The 22,961-nt window shown below is 37.1% G+C and overlaps 1 protein-coding gene across 13 annotated transcripts in view; it reads left to right on the plus strand.

Moving 5' to 3' along the window:
• Positions 1-22,961, plus strand: part of FOXP2 (forkhead box P2) — a 562,025-nt gene that overhangs the window by 486,466 nt on the left and 52,598 nt on the right. For 9 of the 13 annotated variants that reach the window (XM_055139128.1, XM_055139160.1, XM_055139176.1 and 6 more), the window contains 5 exons: positions 2,686-2,823; positions 3,947-4,135; positions 5,750-5,915; positions 18,788-19,001; positions 20,974-21,078. In XM_055139128.1, coding sequence (XP_054995103.1) covers positions 2,686-2,823; positions 3,947-4,135; positions 5,750-5,915; positions 18,788-19,001; positions 20,974-21,078 — 812 coding nt within the window. The remainder of the gene's footprint in view (positions 1-2,685; positions 2,824-3,946; positions 4,136-5,749; positions 5,916-18,787; positions 19,002-20,973; positions 21,079-22,961) is intronic. The other 4 variants (XM_055139142.1, XM_055139167.1, XM_055139146.1 and 1 more) reach the window with 3 other exon arrangements.

Here is a 22,961-nt window from a genome sequence, read left to right on the forward strand (position 1 = left end):
ATACAAAGAGAAAGTAAAATAAAAAAAATCTCCCAGCAAGCATTGACACTCTTTCTCCCTGCTAAGACACCCATTCAGAGTAGGTCACACATTCCTTCTAGATTCATTGGTAGCTGCATAGAGCATTATGGATTATTAGATCCAAAGATACTTTCAATTTGCCAAATCTCACACACGCATACAAATTCAAGGGAAGCCTCTCCCTTCTTCTATCATAACTTTTAATCATGATATTAAATGAATAAAGTATCAGGTAGAAAATAAGGAACACTATCACTTTCTGTAGTACATATATATATATATATTTCAGACAGTTCTAGGTTCTTATATTTGAAGCTCATGTTGCCAGTGTAATTACTGATAGAATGATAGTCTTAATTGTTTCTTTATGTACTCAGCTAATCGCTATTCTTTTCTGTCATTGAATTTCAGCCTAAATTTGACAGCAGATAAAAGCAACAGGGCAATAACAAAATATAAAATAGGAAGAAATGAAATGTGTCATTAAAATGAGTGGCTTAAAAATAATTAGTTAAGTCATGGTGAAAGGGTTGTAGTTTATACAGTGCTGAGGTAGAAAATGTGTTTAAAGTTTCCTCATGTATCACATCAGTCATAAAAGTAACAAACTATAATCATATAAACTAGAATTTAACTGGAATTTACAACAGGGTAGTGTGACTCCTTTTAACTTTTTAAATAAAGTATACTTGCTATGAGTTACATATATAAATGCTTCTACTTGTAGATAGATAATTTAATGAAGACACTCCTTATTCTGAAAGTCACAATCAGATAAGAAAAGTGTAGTGAGTGTCTCATCAGATGGTCTATTTTATAGCAGATATGCAGATATCTCTGGTCTCTTTGTATATATATGTGTGTATATATATACACACATACATATACACTTATATATTAACTATATGTATATATGTAATTATATGTGTATTTGTATTTGCTCCCTTTTAAAAACTAAGGATGTCTGTTTTTCTCAGCCGCGTCCTTTCAGTTTAATTTCTTATTATTTGGAAACAATCTAAAATAAATGATTGTTGTAAGAAAACACATTTTGTTAAGATTTCTTTTTCAAGTTGTTTTATGTAACCATTATATTTACTTAGCAAAGAACAAACATGTAAACTGACTACAAAACAACTAAACATTTGGACAACTCAGTCAATTTTTAGTATAAATATCAAAATATCTTTATTATTTTAAACACAAAGATAATCTGTATAGCAATAAAATGCTGAAATATTCCTGAAAATGATTGAATTCTTTTTGTTATGATATTTGTTATGTTACAGAATTGTATATATTCAATTCGTATTTTGAAAATTCAGTTACTATATAGAAGAGGTATTTCTTAGTCATAGATATGCAAGTTTTTTGGAAGGCAAAATAAATTTTCTCTGTATTTTTGTTGTATTTTTTTCCTAACTTCTCACTGTTTTTCATTTCCCTAATAAAGTGGCAGGTCAAAATGTATCAAGCATATTATAAATAAAATAAATCATGGACCATGTCTACTGTTTTCTAAGTGACTTATGTCCCATGAATTTGTTCTAAAACTATATTGCATAAATATCCTAATTTACAGTAAAGGTGAATTGTTTATTCAAGGAAAGTGATTGCTTTTTCAAAGATTTGCAAACGTAGCAAGTCAAATTGTTATTTTATTAAGTGTTCTTCCATACTAGCGTTGTCTGTCCAAACTGACTTCCCTTTCCCACCCCACACTGAGTGTGTACTAAGGCTTTTATAAACGGGTTCCCCCTTTGCCTTTCCATCTCTCTGTGTCCTTCCTTTTCCTCCTCTAGGATATTCCCCTGAACCTTTCTTTATTCTGTATTTTTCTTCTATATCTTTCACTCTTTTCTTACCGCCTCTTCTTGACTCTTTAATTCTCAGAATCTTGAACCGAATGGAGACAGTGGGAAGAAAAGCTTAAGCATGATACTGTCCCCCACGCCCATCACCACCACCATTTAATGAATAGGCTTTGAGCAATCTTTAGATTGCTGGACTTCCTTGTATAACTTTAGTTAGCTTCCAATAAGAAAATATTTACAGAAGCTAAACACTAGGCTTATGATTCCTTTTTGGAGAGAGCCTATCTATGAGTGATTTCCCAGATGTCCAGAGTTTCTCGATGAACTCATGGAGTAAGATACAGTACCATATGCCGTTTCTAACGTTATCTATCATTTACATATCATCTTAATGACTCTAATTATGTTTTATGAGTAATCCCATTCTTTGTAAATACTTTAAGTAACTTTGAAAACAGACATGTGCGTAGTATTTGTTTAATATTTATTATTTATTTTAATTATATTTCCAGCTATTTCAAAAGACTTCTTCACAGCACCAATATTGATGTGATTCTTAATTCCAAAGTACTGAGCATTTACTTATTTTTAATTCTATTAGTCAAAACTCAAACACAGTAGCAGAATGCATAAAACGTGTGGGATATAAAGACAGAAATGAGGGACCTCCACCTTGGAAAGCCAGTGTCCAAACACTGAGATACGTTAATATTAATACGGTTAAATATATAATAAAGGCCGTCTAAAAATCAATACTCGTCATTGTCAGAGAACACACTTGAGCTGACAGAATAGCTGTGAAGGGGGTTGACACGACTGGTTCTGAACACACTTTCTCTTTCTCCGGAAGGTGCCTGTGTCGGTGGCCATGATGACTCCCCAGGTGATCACCCCGCAGCAAATGCAGCAGATTCTTCAGCAGCAAGTCCTGTCTCCCCAGCAGCTCCAAGCCCTCCTCCAGCAGCAGCAGGCGGTCATGCTGCAGCAGGTAATGTGGGTTACCTGCTGCGGTGCTGGAGCATGCCGCCGCAAGAGTGCTCTCAGGTTGGCTCCATCAAGGGCATATTGGATAGTTCAGGCTCGTTGGAAGGGACAACCAGTTCCTAGGCTTGATCGGCAAGGTTGTTATTTGCAAAAGAGTGTGAAAAACATATCGCCCTTAGTTTTTTATTTTTTATCAGGAGCGCCCAGAGTAAGTACAGAAAGGCATGACTTCAACATGGAATGCATCCATATATATTCCTATGTCCTTTGTAGGTGTGCCAACAAACATCAAAAAAGGTCTTCTAATTATAGGTTACTTATAAAACTCCTAGCATGTTAGGTCTCATTTTAGTCCATTGAAGTATGAAATGGGAACTGGCCACTTCGTTACAGTCGACAGTAACATCCCAAATTGTCCTTTGAAAATTATAGCCGATTTCAGAAGAGATCTTCACATTATAACAAAGTCTGACAACTAACCCACTGATTCCTGCATTTTATTGTTTTCAAATAAGGAAAATAACATTCATACACTCAATTATGGGGACCTTGAATGTATCTAAAGTGAACTTTGTTGTAGAATGACTTGGCATACAGAAAAAAAAAATGTACTTTGTCAGAAGTCTCCTACATAACTTTGCTATCTCTGATTCTGACAATAGGCTAGTTGTTTTCAGATTTTACATTCTTCAGTACATATGATGGAATAAATATTATTTTCTCCTTAAAATACTGAACAACTTAATTTTATGTAACTCCATGTTTCGTTCTTAGGAACAGTAGCATACATCCTATTTCTATATACTGTCAGAAGTTCAAGCGGGCCATTTAGGTCATTGTACCTGGCTCTGTTAGCATACAGGTTTTCCTACCCTCTTACGTAGCATCTTTCGGGGAGGATTCAGGCTTGGACAATTTCAGAACTGCCTTGGGGCGGGGGTGAAAAGAGAAGAAGAAAAAAAAAAAAGATGCCGATCCGGCACCTTGAATCCCATGAGCTATTTTTTGTTGTTCCCGTGAGGTGACTCTTTCTGGATTCCCCCACCAGATGCCAGGTTAGAAGAGTTTAGATTTATACTCCGTGAAACTTTTGCCTTTATTTATTAAAGTCAAAATGGTTTATTCAGCAACAACTACAAGAGTTTTACAAGAAACAGCAAGAGCAGTTACATCTTCAGCTTTTGCAGCAGCAGCAACAACAGCAGCAGCAGCAGCAACAGCAGCAGCAGCAGCAGCAACAGCAGCAGCAACAGCAGCAGCAGCAACAGCAGCCGCCGCCGCCGCCCCCGCAACACCCGGGAAAGCAAGCGAAAGAGGTAGGATGCGGTCCGCTCCTGGAGAGCCACGAGTGTGGGGCTGGGAGGTGGAGGCGGTGGGGGGGGAGGGGGCGGGGGGGGGGCCGGGGAGGGAGGATGCCATAGATCTTCCCATCACAAGGTTCTGGCTGTCAAAAATGCATGCTTAGACATTTTTCCTGAGCCTAATAACAATGACAGGAGAACTCTCCTGCTCTCCTTTTTTTTTTTTTCCAGCATGGGACTTGAGAGTTCCAATCCCATGCTGCTGTCGTCTAATGTTCACTAATGAATCCCAGAGTACAAAGAGCAAGCTGTGTGGTGGACAAAGTACTGATTATCTTGTATTCACTGAGAAACTAAGTTGGTTGAAGGGACCTTATTTTTCTCAGTGGTGCAGCTCAAAGAACATGCATGCAAATTTAGCCTATTGTTGGGCTCGGGGAGGGGAGGAGGACCAGGGGAGAAACTGGTTGAGCACAGATTTCAAAGTCACAGGCCCCTGATTAATGAACTGCTACTGTAGGTTTGGAGTGGCGAGTAGAAAGTTACAGTTTGATATGCTCATAAATCAAACTGACAAGCTGGCTTCTCAGACCTCGCTCGCACTTGTCAGCAAACTGCATCAAATATAAACATAATACAAACAAAACATGTTGAAGTAGTTAAATTGATCAGCAGGTATCAGAGCCTTGTCTTCAAGCTGCCCATTATGCAAACGTACAGGAAACAGTTTTGACCTCCTGAGGCTTTGTTTCTGTTTGGATTTGTGAATAGAATTTCAGACAGCCATCAACTCCAGAATAGAAATTGCTCCCTTATTTCTCCGGAGGCTTTGGGCAATCCACATGACTTGCTCCATTATGCAGTCTGTTTTCCAGTGAGCGCATCAGAAGTTTCTCTTCTCCCCAAACTAAAAAGGAAAGGTCTCTACCGGCCGCTCCTCTCTCTCTGAAGTGTGACTCTCTCTCACACCACCCTCCCACCCCCACCCCCAGTCCAAAGAACTCCAGTTTGTGTTGTAATGCCTCACAAAATTGGAAGTTACACTTTTCCTGATAATAAGGGCACTTTTGGTGCCTTGAACGTAATTCCGCCTTTAATATATTCCAACAAGAGAGGAGCGGAAGAGCCAGAACTAACAGGCCTATCCTAGGGAAGCCTGCAGCCCCGATTACTAATAGATCACTGGAGACCACGTCTTTGGACCACTGCAGATCAAACTTAACTCGGTTGGAAAAAATAATAAAAAATGGGGGGGGGGGGCGGTTAAAGTTGACTGTTTCTAAAAAAGAATGGCTCACGTAGCCTGGATAAACGTATTATCTGCCAGTGTTTAAAAAGTCTAAACATCAGCTCTATACATATATGTGACATATATGTATGCTCTCCATCGTAGAGATCTTAATACAAGTTCCTTGGGACTTGGTTGCCCTGCCATAGCTGAAGAGAAAGGCAACTTAGATAGAGACGAGAAAGGCAACAAAAATAAGAACTTGGGTACACTCTGCCTTGGAACTCTGGCAGTGGGGTGGCCGTCCCAAAACGAGGAGCAGGGCAGTGGAAGGAGTTGCATGGGCAGGTGGTGCCGGCCGCGATCTCCGTCGTTGACTGCCTTGGCTTTTCTGACACCAGCAGCAGCAGCAGCAGCAGTTGGCCGCCCAGCAGCTAGTCTTCCAGCAGCAGCTCCTCCAGATGCAGCAACTCCAGCAGCAGCAGCATCTGCTCAGCCTCCAGCGTCAGGGACTCATCTCTCTCCCACCTGGCCAGGCGGCACTTCCTGTCCAATCACTTCCGCAAGGTACATACGAAAGCGGGATGCTCAAACTCGCTGGCTATTCATGCCCGCCTCGACCGTCTCCTGGCCTAACGCCCTGAGACTTTGCGAATTTTTATTTTTAGGGCCTTCAGGTTTATTATTAAGGCATGCGTGGAGGGGCTGGAGAGATAGCACAGCGGGTAGGACGTGTGCCTTGCACTCAGCCGACCGGGGTTCGATTCCCAGCATCCCATATGGTCCCCCCGAACACCGCCAGGAGTAATTCCTGAGTGCGTGAGCCAGGAGTAACCCCTGTGCATCGCCAGGTATGACCCAAAAAGAAAAAAAAAAAGGCATGTGTGGAAACATAATGGCATGGCCCGTTTTGGTAAGATTCAGAAATTGTTACCACGTTGCTTTCTAGTGGCAAACTGCTTTCAGGTTATTTGTGAGAAATCAGATAGGTGTTTCTTAATCTATAGTAGAAGATAATTTAGAAGAGGAGCACAATTCAAGCTCTATTCCATAGCTCCAGCATGGTTGTTGGGAATTGGATTAGAGAGAATTAGAAGGAATACAAGCAATACTGCTTTTACACTAAGTGAGCCCCTAGAAGTTTGGGTGAAGACTGTTGAGGAAAAAGTGAGAAATTCCAATTCAGCACTCTGAAGTCATCACATATCAGAGATACTTTAGATATTTCTAGAGAACTCCAATTACATTTTGTGTAAGCAAGACATGTAGTGGGACTATATTGATCTTATATCCTTGAAAATAGTATTGAAACTGGTAGCTTTAAGAAGTAGTCGACTGAGGCTGGAATAATAGTACAGTGGGTACGGCATTTGCCTTGCACACTGCCACCCAGGTTCGATCCCTGGCATCCCATATGGTCCCCCAGTACGCCAGAAGTAATTCCTGAGTGCAAAGCCAGGAGTAACCCCTGAACATCGCCAGGTGTGACCGAAAATGAAAAAAAAAGTAGTCAACTGTTTTCTTGTCCTTTTCTATATAGTTTTGTATGATCATTGATATTATAATAACATAATGTAATTGTATGCATTTATCTTTTAACTCAACTTTTGGAAAATGGAAAGGATCTAAGTGGAAAAATGTTAGTAAACAGAATTACTCATCATATGCTAAAAAGAAAACTTCATTACGTGTCATAAAATTATTTCCTAATTTTCATTTGAACTTCTTTGGAACAAACTTTGATACAAAAGGACTTTAATTCAAGTTTAATTTAAATGCAACCCAGAGGTTATATTGTATAGGTTTTGATATATGTTTTGCCAAATGCAATCAAATATTGACTCTCTAAGAAGAAATCTAGAACAGTTCATTATATAAAAAGTAAAATTTGGCAAATAAAAGTGTTTAAAGTGCACTTAATATTTTGTGGCGTGTGATATTAAAATAATTATTGTAAATGTTTTTCCGTATGTCAAGTATTATCTCTTGATCTCTTGATCTGTTTTTCCTAGAATTCTTTTTTTCACTTGACTTCAGATCCACTTATTCACCTTGATTGAATCACTACTAGGAATCAAGAAAAATAATACCTAAATATTTAGAAAAAAAAACGTTATAAACTCTTTTTAGAAGTCATTCTATGGATAATATAAGCAAGTCATAATCACAATATAACAATGAATGCTGCATTTTGAAATTATTACTCTTTGGAAAACTAAATACAATATGAGTAAAAATGAAGAAATAAGGTAAAAAGATAATAGTTCATAATTTAGCTCAGTAAATTTCAGCAGTAGAAGCAACATATTTATATAAGAATCTTTTTTAATAGAAAAAAGCAATATCTGCCATTATGTTACTTTTTTGGTAAGAAAAAAATCTAATATTTCAAAAAGTTTAAAATTCAAGTTTTTAAAACATGGATGTTAAACTGCATTCTTCCAAAACAGGCATACAAATATTTGAAAACAAATATTTGAACATCCTAATAGTTCTAAAAGAAATTTTTCTTTTATTCCTGAACTTTATCTTGGTAGAATTACTTGTTTTGCTTCTGTTTTTATTCTGCATAAGCTGTAAGAGTGGTGTCGAGAGAGGAAAACTTTTTAAAAGCTTTTTTCTATTTGCAACCCCTCTTAACCGAAGAAAGTTTTGTACAACCCTGGTATATAGATAATAGTATACAAATCAAACATTAGCTGATAATAAATCACAAATCTCTTTTCAATTTTTGCATCCCTAAATTCAGTGTGTGACCCCAAATGGGGTCAGCACTTGACATATAGAAAAGTGAAGAAAAGAAAATAAATCTGAAAAAAAAATGACAGAATTTGATCAGAAAGTATTACTGCAGATTTAAAAAAGATGAAAATCAATCTCATGTATTGTGCTGTGCAGATGAGGTAGTGGGGAAAGTGCTATTCTGGAGATCTGTAGAACAACCTCACTTGGAACCATAAAGGAATGTCACTTCATCCTACAGTACTGAGATCTCAAAATTAAAATTGGAAAAAGTTGAGGCATCTGATGGATAGTGCAAGCACTAAATCTCTTCTTCCTTAGCTACTGGCTATTTTCGATTTTTAAAAATAGTACTCTAAATAGCAGCCAGAGAAATAACACAGGAGTAAGAAATTTCCCTTACATGCCGCCAACTTGTTAGTTTCCCCCAAAGTTCCCCCAAACACTGTCAGGAGTGATCCCTGAGAACAGAGTCAGGAGCCTTAACTATAGCTACATATGGCAAAAATAGCCTATGGGAAAACCCAAAGCAAAAATTCTGACCATTTTAAAATGATTAGTTTCTTTAGAAATAGAAAATCATCAAATAATAAAGAAAATATACATCTCTTTAAGTAGAAGATAATTTTAAATCTTTATAAGTAAGGCATGTGCTAAAGTTTCTTTGGCCTCTGTATTCACTAAATTCAGTTACTAGACTTTGAACTCTCTGCTTATGGAAATCTCAGTAGTGCCTTCTCCATACCACTTCTAGCATCCTCAATCTTATGCTTAATCAGCAATCATGTTCTTATATAGACCTCCATTGTATCTAATCAGGATAATAGCATCAGTTACGAGAACAATGTGTGTCATGAAAAATTATTGTTATCACTTTAGTGTTCTCTTTTAAATACCAGTAAGTCTTCAATTTGCAGCTTGGAGGGGACAATATTCAGTTTTATGTGCTGAAACTCTCGCACTATGAATTGAAACTTAAATGTGTGTTTATTATTTTAAGATATAATACTTTGCAAACTTGCAAACTTATCCATAAATGCTATTTAAATGTAGCTGTAAAAGCTAACAAATAAGCGAATATAAATAAATTCATTAAGAATTATTAATTTTTTTTTGTTAGTTTGCTTTTGTGGTTTCATTTGGAGTCACACCTCCTGTACTTCTGACTCTGTGCTCAGGGATCATTCCTAACAGTGTTCAGGGTATCAGACTTTGCATGGGCTGAGTGCAAGACAAAAGTCTGACCCCTGTAGCTCTATTGAAAATATTGAGTTAGGTGGGTTTTTTTTAGAAAATATTAACAAAGATAGAGATTAAATTTCAATATGCAAAATTTAATTTGATTTACAAAAAGCACTTAATTTTATTTAGCTACAAGTTTAGCCCTTGAGCAGCACCGTGGAGAGGCCCACAGGACCTGAGCACCACATCACTAGCTGGCCCTGAAACATCAGGTCATATTATCCTGGTACATTGAGGCAGTGGGCCATGAGCTCTGAAATGCACAGCACCATAGTGTGGCCTATATTAAAAATATTCTGCTTGCCTTAGATTATATCTGCAGGAAAGAATCAAAAGCATAAAGTCAATTTTCCCACATTAAAATTTTGTATTTGCAAGCCTGAGAAACTCTTTTATAATAATACAGAGAAATATATGGTCTTAAAAGTTTTAATAAAAAATCACAGTAGGGGGGGCTGGAGCCATAGCACAGTGGGTAGGGCGTTCGCCTTGCACATGGCCGACCCGGGTGGGTTCGAATCCTAGCATCCCATATGTCCCCCGAGCATCGCCAGGAGTAATTCCCAAGTGCATGAGCCAGGAGTAACCCCTGTACATAGCCAGGTGTGACCCAAAAACAAAAACAAAAACAAAAACAAAAATAATAACAGTACAGACATATGTATATCAACTGTATCCGTTTGGCCCAGAAGTTTCTTATTTGGTAGAGGTTTTACCTTGGACCTCATTAACTTCATATATATTTTTTTACTCCTCGAAATTTAGCATTTGGGCAAGATACATGTTTGGTGCATCTTTTATTAAACATACTTCATTTTTTTGGTGGGGGGAGAAGGGATGATTTGAGGCACACCTGACAGTGCTCAGGGATTACTTCTGGCTCTGTACTCACGAATCATTCTATATGTCTATATGTCATTTGAGAGGTCAAACCCAGGTCAGCCAGTCACTTAAAAAAACAAGTGCCCTACCTGCTATATTATATCTCCAGCCCTAAGCATTCATTTATATATCTCTCTGGTCCTAAACATCTGTTTTTAAGATGGACTAATCCTAGTAGTTATCTTGACCTGTAGTTAAAATTTCAGATGCCAGAATTTAAATGAAAATGTCCTATATCTGAAGGAGTATTCATTACCTCTAGAGATGGAGAATGAGGTCCCAGCTATCAAAATTTAGAGGGAAGTTTGAGTTTTGCAGCGTCTACCGATTTCAGTGATTCAGTTCAGTTGGCTATGTGTTTATTCTAGTTTTTCAAAATGTAAAATTTAAATGAGAACTGAGACATAATATTTTACATTACAAAATGTTAATCATTCATATTATTGAATATCAGATTGGTTCAACAAAATATATGAGTGATAACAAATTTATTTTTAATTATAAACATCCGTAGTAAATATGCAGAATACTATTAAATAAGATGCGGATCTTTAAAAATTCATGGAGACTTGCTTTGCATCATAATGTATAAAATTACTTAATATTAAAAATTAATTACTAGACAGTAATTAAATGAAAAATGAAAGAACATTGAATGGATCTTTTATTTTTGAATGTGAAAGGCTGCTAATGCAATTTTTACTAATAAGTAAACCACTGACTTTTTTTAACAATTTATGCCCCAAGGATGTATAATCTAGTTATGAATGATCAAATTTTAATTTCTAGCCTAGTGCCTGTTACCCAGTAGATAGTCCATAAAGTCTGAATACAAAATTAAATAATTACTATTTAAGTGCTTTATCTGTAGTTATTTTATGTGATTGTATTAGGAATTCATCCTTTTATTCATTCATCTCACGAAATAAATAGCTTACTGCTTATTTGTAATATTGGCAATGAATATGGGTCATCAGCCAAATGTCAAATATGACTTCTTAATTTTCTTTGGCCATGGAATTTTAAAATGTCATCATTTAGAAACATTTTGGCATATTATACATACATGTATCTTTGAAACAAATCATTAAGAAAAAACAGTAATCTTCATTTCAGATTTAAGTTGAATATTATTCTATGTTGGCCTAGAACAATATTTTGCAACTCTTTTCTAACTGCAACCCCCTTCCAGTTTTGTTTCCTGTCTGTGGTCCCCTATTCTACCTGTTGGACCCCTTGTCTCATGCCATGATCCCCCATTTATGCAGTTTTCACCTGTTAACCCTTTGGAATATCCCAGGGTCCATGGAAAACTATATGGCCCCTGACTGAAAAACACAGGTCGGGATAACTGATTCCTAGATCATGGTTCCCAGTCTGCTAGTTTTCTGGTCCTTCAGACCGTTCTTTTATGTGTCATTTATTGAGCTTTTACTTTATAGTCCCAGTGGCAACTTTTAAGAGCACTGGGTGTAATGCAGGGAAGAGAGAAGAGTCCATGACACCATAAACAGGAAATGCAAATAATTTAAGTAAAATATATAATAGTGTTATACAGGAAATTTAAGAATCAAGAATACAAAAAATATATTAAGACAATGAGAAATGAGAGTTATTGAATATGTAAGCAGTTACCCAGGAGGAACTCCTGGCAAGGGTAAGGTACCCATCTAAGGTACCCGTCTAAGGTACTTTAATATGAGTTTAGTTTTAAAAATGTAAGATCTCAAGTGTCTCAGGTGTTCAGCTAAGTGGTTCAATAGTCGACTGCCTGCTTTGCAACAGGAGTGAGGCCACAAGCTTGTTCCCAGAACCACTCCACATGTTTGCTACTTAAGTGCAATCCCTGTGGCCATACCATTCAGTAGTTCCTGGACAAACACAACTTCGTGTATGTGAGCACTGTAAGTAACTGTCCAACATGTGGTGACCACTGCCGCTAAGTATATGAGCAGAGCCAATAGGGGTCTCTTCTCAGTCATCACAGCAATACCACAACCACCACCAACAACCACAAAGTGGGGGTTGGGGTGTGGAATGAAAGATTTGATAAATACATGAAAATTAGTTGGAGATGCAAAATAGATGAACAGCAAGTCAATGAGAATGTCTAGACTGGAGATCACTTAATGAATTCTAAGCCTATACCTGGTATTTAAGGCTGAATTAATTTAGCATGATCATAAAAAGCAGGTTTTATTTTGCCCTCAAAAATTTTGTATAGCACTGATTTTAAGAGAAAGAAATTCAAGTTCTCTTTGTTACGGAACATCTGCAAGATGGAGAGACCACAGATGTCTTAAAGAGATGTTCCATGAACACTCTGAGGAAGATACAGAACTTACTATATTACTGCCACCTGAAAAATAATTTAAATTAATTTCTGCAAGTAATTAGATTATTTCAGTTGTTCTAATCTTTAAAACTCATTAAGCTTTCTAAACTTTACAAAATTGATTTGGTACTTCTTTCATACCTGTAAATGGTTTTGTATTCATAGAAAAGAGCTTGACAAATTGTAGATGTGAAAACTTTGTTGCCAGAACAAAGTGAGGGTTTACATTAAAATGTCCTCCTGAATTCTCTGTGGATTAGAGTTATCTGTGGAGCTTCATAAACGACTGAAGTCTGTATCCTAACTTCAGAAATTGTGGTCTCAGTGGTTTGGTCTTATCTGGGCATTGGAAGTTCTAAAATATCCTTAAGAGATTGTACTATACACACTTTTAGGAAGCACTCTTGCTAAGAGGAATCATTTTGACACCATTTATTCTCTGCCTCATATCTATGATGTTTAAAAACTATTTCTTCTTCTAACTGAAAATCATTATTTGGAGAGTAAACAGGTTATTGGGTCATAAAAGAACTATGTATATAATGTCTGTTACATGCCTCTTGTTAGCACGATGATATCACTAATTTTAATGCAAATAGGTAGTATAATGGGCATCTACTTTTAAAAGCTGAGCATTTACTCATGCTAAATAATTACTAAAATCCAAAACCTAAATTATTAATAATATCTATAACTGATGTCTCTAAAAACATCTAAGGGTATGTAATTAAGGTATAAAATGTTATTAGCCACTCAATATGTTAGAATCAACTAGTACTATTCATAAGTCTTTAGATACTGACACTGCAGGTTATTGTATTCATAAATATATGCCCCATAATAGCCACAGAACATTCATATGAAAATCGAGATGTTCTTGAGAACTGGATGAGTCTGGTATAGTCAACTGCACTAACACATATTTATGGGAAATATACCAGACACTGTTTCAGGGAATGGGGATTTACCAGTAAAATAAGAAATCTCTATCAGTTTAAATTCTGTTGGAACAAGTTGGATAATAGCAAGTACTGCAAGTAATGCAATACTTGCAAATGTATAAAAGGATTCTGTGTGATTATAAGGTGGGATGAGTCTGTAAGGGGAAAGCAGGGAGGGAAGAGCAGGGGTTGATCATGTGTCCTGAAAGCTCTAAAATATGAACCCTTGGAATAGAACACCATGGGACCATATGCAATCTCAGTACTCGGCTTAGACTGTGGAATTGTCAGAAAAGAATCTGGTAAGCAAGCAAGTAGTGAGATGTCTGTGCAGTCTGCAAAATGATCATCACTGTCATCCCGCTGTTCATTGATTTACTTGAGCAGGCACCAGTAACATCTCCATTCATCCTAGCCCTGAGATTTTAGCAGCTTCTCCTAACTTGTCTTTCCCAACGATTGGAGGCTTCTTTCAGGATCAGGTGAATGAGACCTGTTCTTGTTACTGTGTTTGGCATATCAAATATGCCATGGGGAGCTTGCCAGGCTCTTCCATGTGGACGGGATACTCTCGGTAGCATGCTGGACTCTCTGAGAGGCGCATATATATATATATATATATATATATATATACATATATGTATATATATAAATATATAAATAAATACATATATATAAGTATATATGTTTTTTCCTGCAAAATACCTGGGTTTAATCCCAACACTGCCAACAGGAACAAAGAAACACAAAACAGGGGCCAGAGGAATGATCAGGGGTTAAGGCACCTGCCCTGTAGGCAAACTGCCCAGCACTGTCTATGGTCCTCTGAGAACCACCAAGAGTAATTCTTACACTGGAAGCCAGGAGTAGCCAGCTGTGGCCCACTGAGGACCACTGGGTGTGGTCCAGTTCTCTCACCCCAAATTAAATAATAGAGGTGGTTGGAAGGCAAAACGGTAGTATGAGAAAATGGAATGTAGAAAGAGCAAGGCAAGAGAGGCCAGAAAGGTAGGCAAGAACCAGACAATGAAGTTCAGTTTCTCACAGGCTGCCATATTGAAGTGGATTGTCCGTTTTTTCATTATTATTGTTTTGTTTGTCTCAAGTGTTTTTAGAAACATAATAGAGACATTGCGTGGGAATAATTTCCAACTGTTTACCTTTAAAGAGCAGGTATTTGACTGATAGTGAAAAGCAAATGACAAAAGGGGAGCAGGAGTCTGGGGGCTGTTGCTGACGTTTCGAGTTGACAGTGGAGGAGAGAGCCAAAGGGCAAACTGGAGAGTGTTCCAGTGCGCAAGACACATTGTGCTGTCACACAAAGAATACTCTAGAATGGATGTACTTAAAAGCGTTTCACCAGAAGAATTGGCTAGGGTGCCTAACACATACAGATAGTCATAGTCAGAAAAGCTTCAAAAATCCTAGTTAAAGCTAGAATTCATGGGTCAGAGGTAAAGTGCCCGACGAGTGGTTGACTCTGTACCACTGATGCTCCCCAGAGCATGTCTAAGTGTGACTGCGGAACACAGCCACGAGCATAGCCTCTGAGCACCACTGGGCTGCCCCTTCTCCCATTTTTTTTAAAGCTAGAATGAAAACATGAGTGATTTTTTTTAAGGGAATTCCCCCCCCCCACCTAACAATCATCTGTCTTTATTAAGTACCATGTTGGGGGAGCTTGTGGGTGAGGTCAGGCCACACCTGACCATGCTTAGCACCTATTCCTGAAACTGCTTAGGAGTGACCCCTAGTGGTCCTCAAGGGACCTTATGGGGTGCTGCAGATTCAAACCAGGGATGTGGCTAGTTGCAGCCGCATGCAAGGCAAGTGTCTTGCTTCCCAGCTCTCTTTACACCTCCTTAAGCACCCTCTTTTTTTTTTGTAAGAGAAAGCAAACTTCAGAAGCATGAGTTACCCTGTCTTTTTTTTTTAGTCTCAAGCTATTTCTTATCTTCTTGAGCCCAAATCACCAAAATGCTAGTTTTCAGTACAACTGTCTGTTATGACATAATGATAGGCAGAATAATTTAAGGTTACCACTCTGATAACACACAGAAGTTATGTTTGGGATAGTGAGAATCCATCGATCACTCTGAGCTCTTTGCTGCTCTGTCTAGATCAGTGACTTTCTGTCTTGCAGGGACAGTGGGACAGCGGGCCGAGGAGATTCTCATCATTGTTATATGACTTTTCCCACAGTCTTCCTCTTGCATTCCACTTTACACACACATAACCTATCCACTGGTTAGTATGAGTATAGCAACATATGGAGAGTGGAATTAATTAATTTAGCACTTCCAAAACATGGCGGTTTCATGTATTCCATACTGTAGATTTAAATACAGAGAAATAAAGACCATATAGTATGAATTTTGTTACTTAGAGCAGCAGCCTTCACCTTCCTGAGCTTGCTTGTCTTACTTGTTCGGGGGCTACACCCGGCTGTGACTTGGGTTTACTCCAGGCTCAGTGCTCAGGAATCACTCCTGGCTGGGCTCTATATATGGCACTCCTGGCACTATATATGGTGCTGGAGATTGAACAAGGTCAAGAGCATGCAGGGAAAGCACCTTGTCTCTCCAGTCTCGAGCCTGCTTATCCTTTGAAGAATGCCACGCGCTAAGGAAGTACGCCAACCAGCTTAATTCTGAAGCTTCCAGTAAGTCAAGAGACAGACAGCGAAGGAGATAGAGTCTGAATGCGAAAACTTAAAGTTAATATGGAACCCAGGTCTTGTCAGTGTTCATTGAATTACGATTCTACTTGCAAGTACGGTTTCACCTCTCTCTATTCAGTCATTTCACAGTTCAGTATTTCCCCTTCCTTGCTGTTAATTGTGTGCTGACTGAAGGTTGTGCACACTTGATTATGGTAATCATTGAAATGGTACTCATCCGGTTGTGATGCTCACACACACAGCGGCAGTGCTGGTTGGGAGACACCAGCAGTCGTCACACACACTCATTCAGTTGTGGTGCTTGCTCATGTTCTGGCTGTAATGCTCTCTAGGGGCCATACACGTGCTCAGTAGGTATTGGTACTCTCAGCTGTGATGCTTGTATATCTTTAATTCTAGTGCTTAGTGGGGTTTCCACACCTTAGTTGTGCTTACGTGTACCTGATGGCATCTGAGATCACATGATGTTTCAGTACTGAGGGTGACAGAAGACTGGTTGGTGCAGGTGATGGCACTGGAGATCCCACATTTATAAGGCTGGCCCTTTTTGTCACTGAGTTATTCCTGACTGTCTGTATTTTAAGAGCAGAGGGATTCAAGTCAGACTGCCTGGATTTAAATCGCACCCTTCCAGGATGTAAGCTTGGTGATAATGAATATATTTTTGAACCTCTGTTTCCTTAACCATAAACTGGTTGAGAGAGAGTGAGAGAGAGAAAGAGAGAGAGAGAGAGAGAGAGAGAGAGAGAGAGAGAATGGGATGGAGGAAAAGCCTCTTGCCTCAGTGGCTGCAACACTGGTTTGACTTTCCAGCACCACATGTGGTTTCCGGGGTCACTTTTAAGAAGAACCAGTAATGACCCCGAACACCAATGGTTGTCACCCCAGGCTGCTACCCAAATAAATATAAATTCTGTTGGATTATAATATAAGGTTTAAAGAGCATAAGTTGTAAGTTACAAAAGTATACAGCATAGGAAAATCTGGGGGTCTGGGGGAGATAATCAGAGTAGTGAAATTTATTGCTTTTGTGGGTGAGGTCTTGGTTAAATAACAGGCACTGTATGTCCTCAGAGGACCTTCAGTAGCCCTGGTTGCCAACAAGTTCCATCAGAGTGACCCCAACTCCAAATTATTAGTCTCTACCTCAGGACCACAGGGAGTGTTTCTTGGGCCCTGAGAAGCACTAAGGAGGCACGTATCCTTTTTTTTTTCTTTTTTGCTTTTTGGGTCACACCCAGTGATGCACAGGGGTTATTCCTGGCTGTGTACTCAGGAATTACTCCTGGCAGTGCTCAGGGGACCATATGGGATGCTGGGATTCGAACCAGAATCGACCTCGTACAAGGCAAACGGCCTACCCACTGTGCTATCGCTCTAGCCCCAGGCATGTATCTTAAAAAAAATTAAAAATAAGGACCAGAGTGACAGTACAATGGGTAAGGCATTTGCCTTGAAGGATCCTGACCTGGGCTCTGTCCCCAGTCCCAGATATGGTCTCTCGAGCCTGCCAGGAGTAATCCCTTAGGTCAGAGCCAGGAGGAAGCCATATGCACCACCAGGTGTGGCTCCACAATAAAAAATAAATAAGTGTATACAGGTACAATGTGTGCATATATATGTATTGTTCTCTAGGTTTAAAACTCTAAGCAATAATTGTGTCAATTTTTTGTTTTCAAATTGTATTCATAGTCTAACAGATTATGCCTACCTTGTGTATTTGCTCTCTTGCATAAATCAGATAAATTTGCATAATCTGAACCAACGAATTTTTTTAAATGAGTAGTTAGTTTAGTCCATCAGTTATATAGTGGGAAAGTTTCAATATCATCTACTCAATTGATCCATATACATAAGCACATTTACTTATTCAGGACCTCAGAATGATATTCAGTAATTTCATTCTTTTCTCTGAGAAATTTCAAAATATCCAAATAATTGTCAAATCGATTTTATTTTGAACTGAATATGTTACTATTTTTCCATGAAATATTTCCATTCTTTTTTATAATTTTATTTGCTAAATTTTATTTTTAAATCAGTTTCTCTTTCTGTCTCACTCTGATCAAAACAAGACTGCCAACAAATAAAAGCTGCCATTAACTAGAGAATATCTAATTCTCTGATAGAGAATATTTATTTAAATAGAGGCTATTTAATTCTCTGTTAAATGTAATTTTATACCACTGGGGCTGGTGATATGATGCAAATCACTGAAGCACATGCTTTGCATGCATGCATGTATGCATGCATTCATGTTTGATACCTAGGAACACATGGTCCCCCATGCACTGTTCTGCCCCTCCCTCTCACCCCCCACACCACATACAAGTTATATTGTTTTCATTTTCAAATAGAATTTTCTGGATATTTTATTTTTCATTAAGCCTTGACATTACTTCTTACAATATAATGCTCAGTATTATTTGCCGTGTGTTAGTCTTCAACAACTAGCCAGTTATGCAAGAGAAAAACTGTGGTACTGATGTGGGTTATTACTTTATTTTTAATCCTGTTGGTAGCACCGCTTTTATTTTTGACATTCATCTAGTTATTCACTATTTCCAGTATCTGAACTTTACCTGGTTGTATACCTGGGCTCTGTTTCATTTTCTAGCTGGCTTAAGTCCTGCTGAGATTCAGCAGCTGTGGAAAGAAGTGACTGGAGTTCACAGTATGGAAGACAATGCCATTAAACATGGAGGGCTAGACCTCACTACTAACAACTCCTCCTCGACTACCTCCTCCACCACTTCCAAAGCATCACCACCAATCACCCATCATTCCATAGTGAATGGACAGTCTTCTGTTCTAAATGCTAGGCGAGACAGGTAATTCTCATGAGACTGATTTTACTGTTGGTAAAACAACATAATCATTGATACTTCATAGGGGCAAAAATGTAAAGTAACAAATGAAACAGAAATATTTGTGTTATTTATCTTATATTCTATTTTTTTTTTTTGCAATAAGATGTTCAGGTCATCAGCTTGATGGATTCAGTGGGGAATTTAACTGAAGGTAGTCACATTAGCAAAGATGTATGTGGATTTGTTTTGTCAATATATTTCTATGAATAAGATGTTATAATCAATCTGGTTGCTTTGAAAATTTTTTTATATTTTTCAACTTAGAGTCAGTTATAGATAACTAAACATGCACTCATAGACACCTGATTTTTTATTTCAAACATGTACTTAAAAATCAGAGAATAGAGATATAGAAATATGAATACAAACATAAACTGGAGAAAATTATTTGGTTTCTCGATTTTATTGTGGATTGATGGAATTTATAAGTACATAAAAGTAAACTTAGGTCATTGCAGTTGAACAGCAAGTGAGGCATTTGCCTTGCATAAGGCCAACCCAGGTTCAATTCCTAGCATCTCATATGGTCCCTTGAGCACCACCAGGATTTATTCCTGAATGCAGAAACAGGAGTAACCCCTGAACATTGCTAGGTGTGACCCCAAAAGCCAAAAAAAAAGTAAACTTATGGTGATAACTTTCTATATAAGTCTTACTCAAATTCATAAAGAAAAAATTGACTAAAAAGTATTTAACAACATTGAACAAACTTTTTTAGATAATAGTTCAAGTTTTCAAAATATTTATGGTAAAATACAACTCTCCATCAGAACTAAATGTTTTTAAAAGATAGGACATGGGTGCTGGACAGAAGCTTAATGTACAATGTACATGCTTTGCATGCGGAAGGCCTACATTCAACCTCTGGCACCACAGGATACTCAAGAACCTCCAGAAGCAACTCTTGAGCACAAAGCTGGGAGTAACTCCCAAGCACTGTTGTGTATGAATCTCCAAAACACAAATAAAAGTGGAGGGTGAAATGCAAGTGTACAATTTTTAACAAAGTGCTTTAGGTCTCATATGATATTAAGCTCTAAGCTTTACCTATAAATTATAGAAACGGACTGCTACGTTATATAATATGAGTATATGCCTACATGCAACAATTTTTCTTACTTTATTTTTCAAAAAAGAAACATTGAATAGTAAAACATTTAAAAGTTCAATGTTAGAGTTTAGTGTTTTTCTGGTTGTCATTAAAGCATCAAAAAATAATTATCTTTTTAGCTTTTATTGTTCTAAAATGGCATGCTGTTGAATTCTTTCCTGCTATTTTTCATTGATATTAATTTGACTGTTATTTATTTCATAATAATTACATGTTTTCTGGAAAGCTGATTGATTTCTCCCAGATCTATCAGTTACAATATTCACTTATAAAAATTATTTTGTATTCAGTAGAAATAGATAACTAATGAATTGTGTTCTAAGCTAAGATCTTTCTAATCAACTAAAACTAGAGAAAATATTTATGACTTGCACATAAATGTTAAATAATTTCAATGATCCTACAGGTCTTTCTTTCTTTAAAAGATCATTTCAAAAATTGTATGGTAACTGTCCTGTTACTTTCTTAAAAATGGCAGAGATTTTTTTTTCCCACTTGACCACATATGAATATATATTTTTTATTTAGAGTAAATGTTACGTTAAGGTCATATGGCAGGATTAGCATATGATTTTATACAGTCCTCTTAGTTTTTCATCCTTTATTAACAGTCATCTTTGGCTCTATTTCTCCTCTAATTGGAACATCATCTAGCCTTGGCAGTTGAACTATTCAATAGAACGATTAAATTTTTCTGACTGCTCTGAGCTGAATTGACCTGTTTTGACCTGTTTGTCACTGATCGTAACCTGACAGGCGAGAGCAGCCTGCAACGATTATGGCTTTTTGAGATGAATCTGACGCCAAGTTCTTTTGCTACAGCTCGTCACATGAGGAGACTGGGGCCTCGCACACTCTCTATGGCCATGGAGTTTGCAAATGGCCAGGCTGTGAAAGCATTTGTGAAGATTTTGGACAGTTTTTAAAGTAGGTATTTACTTTCTTTTCAGGGGAGGGAGGAGATTGTATGGGAGTCTCAGGCACATTGTTATAAACAGAAGAAAGCTGAAGGAAATAAAGTTCCATCATCAGTCACACTGGGAGTTTTCTAAGTGTTTTCAACAAGTGGATTAACAAAGCCAGGCTTAGAACTTTCACTCTTCATCTCTACCTTCTCGTGAAAAGTGTTTAATACAGCATTCAATAAAGGTTTCTTAATGAGTGAAAGATATTAGTCTCCTATTAATTACCGTGGCATTATAATTCGGAGACAGGTGTGCAGAACTCATTTAAATTTCAAGTTTCTATTAAAATTATTCAAATAAAATTATGTGAGGAGTTATATGAAACATATGCATTTCTACGAAACATATTTTACAAGTGTATCTTTTTATTGCAGAAATTATATTTCTCTTGTAAATCATATTTAATAGGTATAGTTAACCCCAGGTTTAAATAAAGTGAATAATAGCTAACATCAAAACTATTCTATCCTTGCTGTTTATCTGTTGTCTTCAGAATCATAAATAGGCTAGACTATATGTTTATATGATTTTATTCTCTCTAGCTCAAAAATAAGTGTGCATTCTTAAGTTCTTCCTGCAGTAATTTTTTTCATTGTTACGAGGCTATTTTTCAAATGAAAGCATGTATCTTTCATGAAATATTTTCCAGAGTACAAGAGATCTAAACAGAGAGTTACAGATAGGTTTATGGAGATGAGTAACTTCACAGGCTGAGACTCTTATGTTGTCATGGAGCAGCTAACAGGGTGAATGAACTGTTTCATGCTTCATCAACAATTAAGTTAATTAGCTCATTTGAAATGGCACTGCTTTGTTGCCAGGATGTTGGCAGAAACATCAAAAAGATGTGTTTACAAATGGTAGACTACAGGGTACAGAGCAAAATCACCTCAAAAACCAGGCACAAGTCTTTGGTAATTCCATTATACCTTTATAATGAAATTAGAATAAGTCTCCCACAAGAATTTTTAACCTTTTCTCATTTCTGACCGAACATTTTGCTTCATAAAGTATTATGGTTTCTATGTGTGTCCATAAATGAAAATTTGCACTCTTATTATAACAACAATAATTGTAAGCTACAGTGCTGTTGGATATTAAGCTAATTTAGAATATTCTAAGCGAAGAATGCTTAATATTTCATATAACTTTAATGGTGTTCCTCTCTAAGAAAAAGAAAATATGTTTGTTACTCTTCCCACTACTACTTTTGCATTTTTATTGAAATGTATTAATTTTTATTAATGTAGTACAGTTTTCCTATTGTTCAATAATTTTAGAGGACTATTGCTATTTCTAAAGTATGGCTAGTTAAACTGCAAAGCTAGACCAATTACCTTTGTTTTATTCTTCTTGTTTTTTAAGAGAATTCAAATCAATTGTTTAAGGGCCAGGGAGCTAGCCAAAGGAACAGTGTGGCCACATTTTGCATGTAAGATACCCAAGTTCAATCCCCAGAACTTGATGGTCCACTAAATATCAATGCTTATGAACCCTAAGCTTAGATATGAGAGTAGCCCCTTTGAACTAGTTTGTATAACCCAAAAAGCAAAACCAAAATTCATAGACTTAACTTCAGTGTGAGTTCATGTATAGCACATGGAGAAGATCATATTTATTAACTTCAAATATTTCTATATTTCATTACTTACAAATAGATGAATTTGAACCCCTTAGCTCTTTTTTGTATTTTTGCTAGTGTTTTGAAAAACTAAAGAAATTATAATTTTAAAAGCATTTTCTTTCAATTAAATATCAACTGTGTTTCCAAAGACTGACCATTTTTCCAAGCCATTAGCTTTATAGGGTTGACAGAACTAATGACAGTAGATTTTAAGGCCTTTT

This window comes from Sorex araneus, chromosome 1, assembly GCF_027595985.1.
Source record: "Sorex araneus isolate mSorAra2 chromosome 1, mSorAra2.pri, whole genome shotgun sequence".
Lineage (NCBI taxonomy): Eukaryota > Metazoa > Chordata > Mammalia > Eulipotyphla > Soricidae > Sorex > Sorex araneus.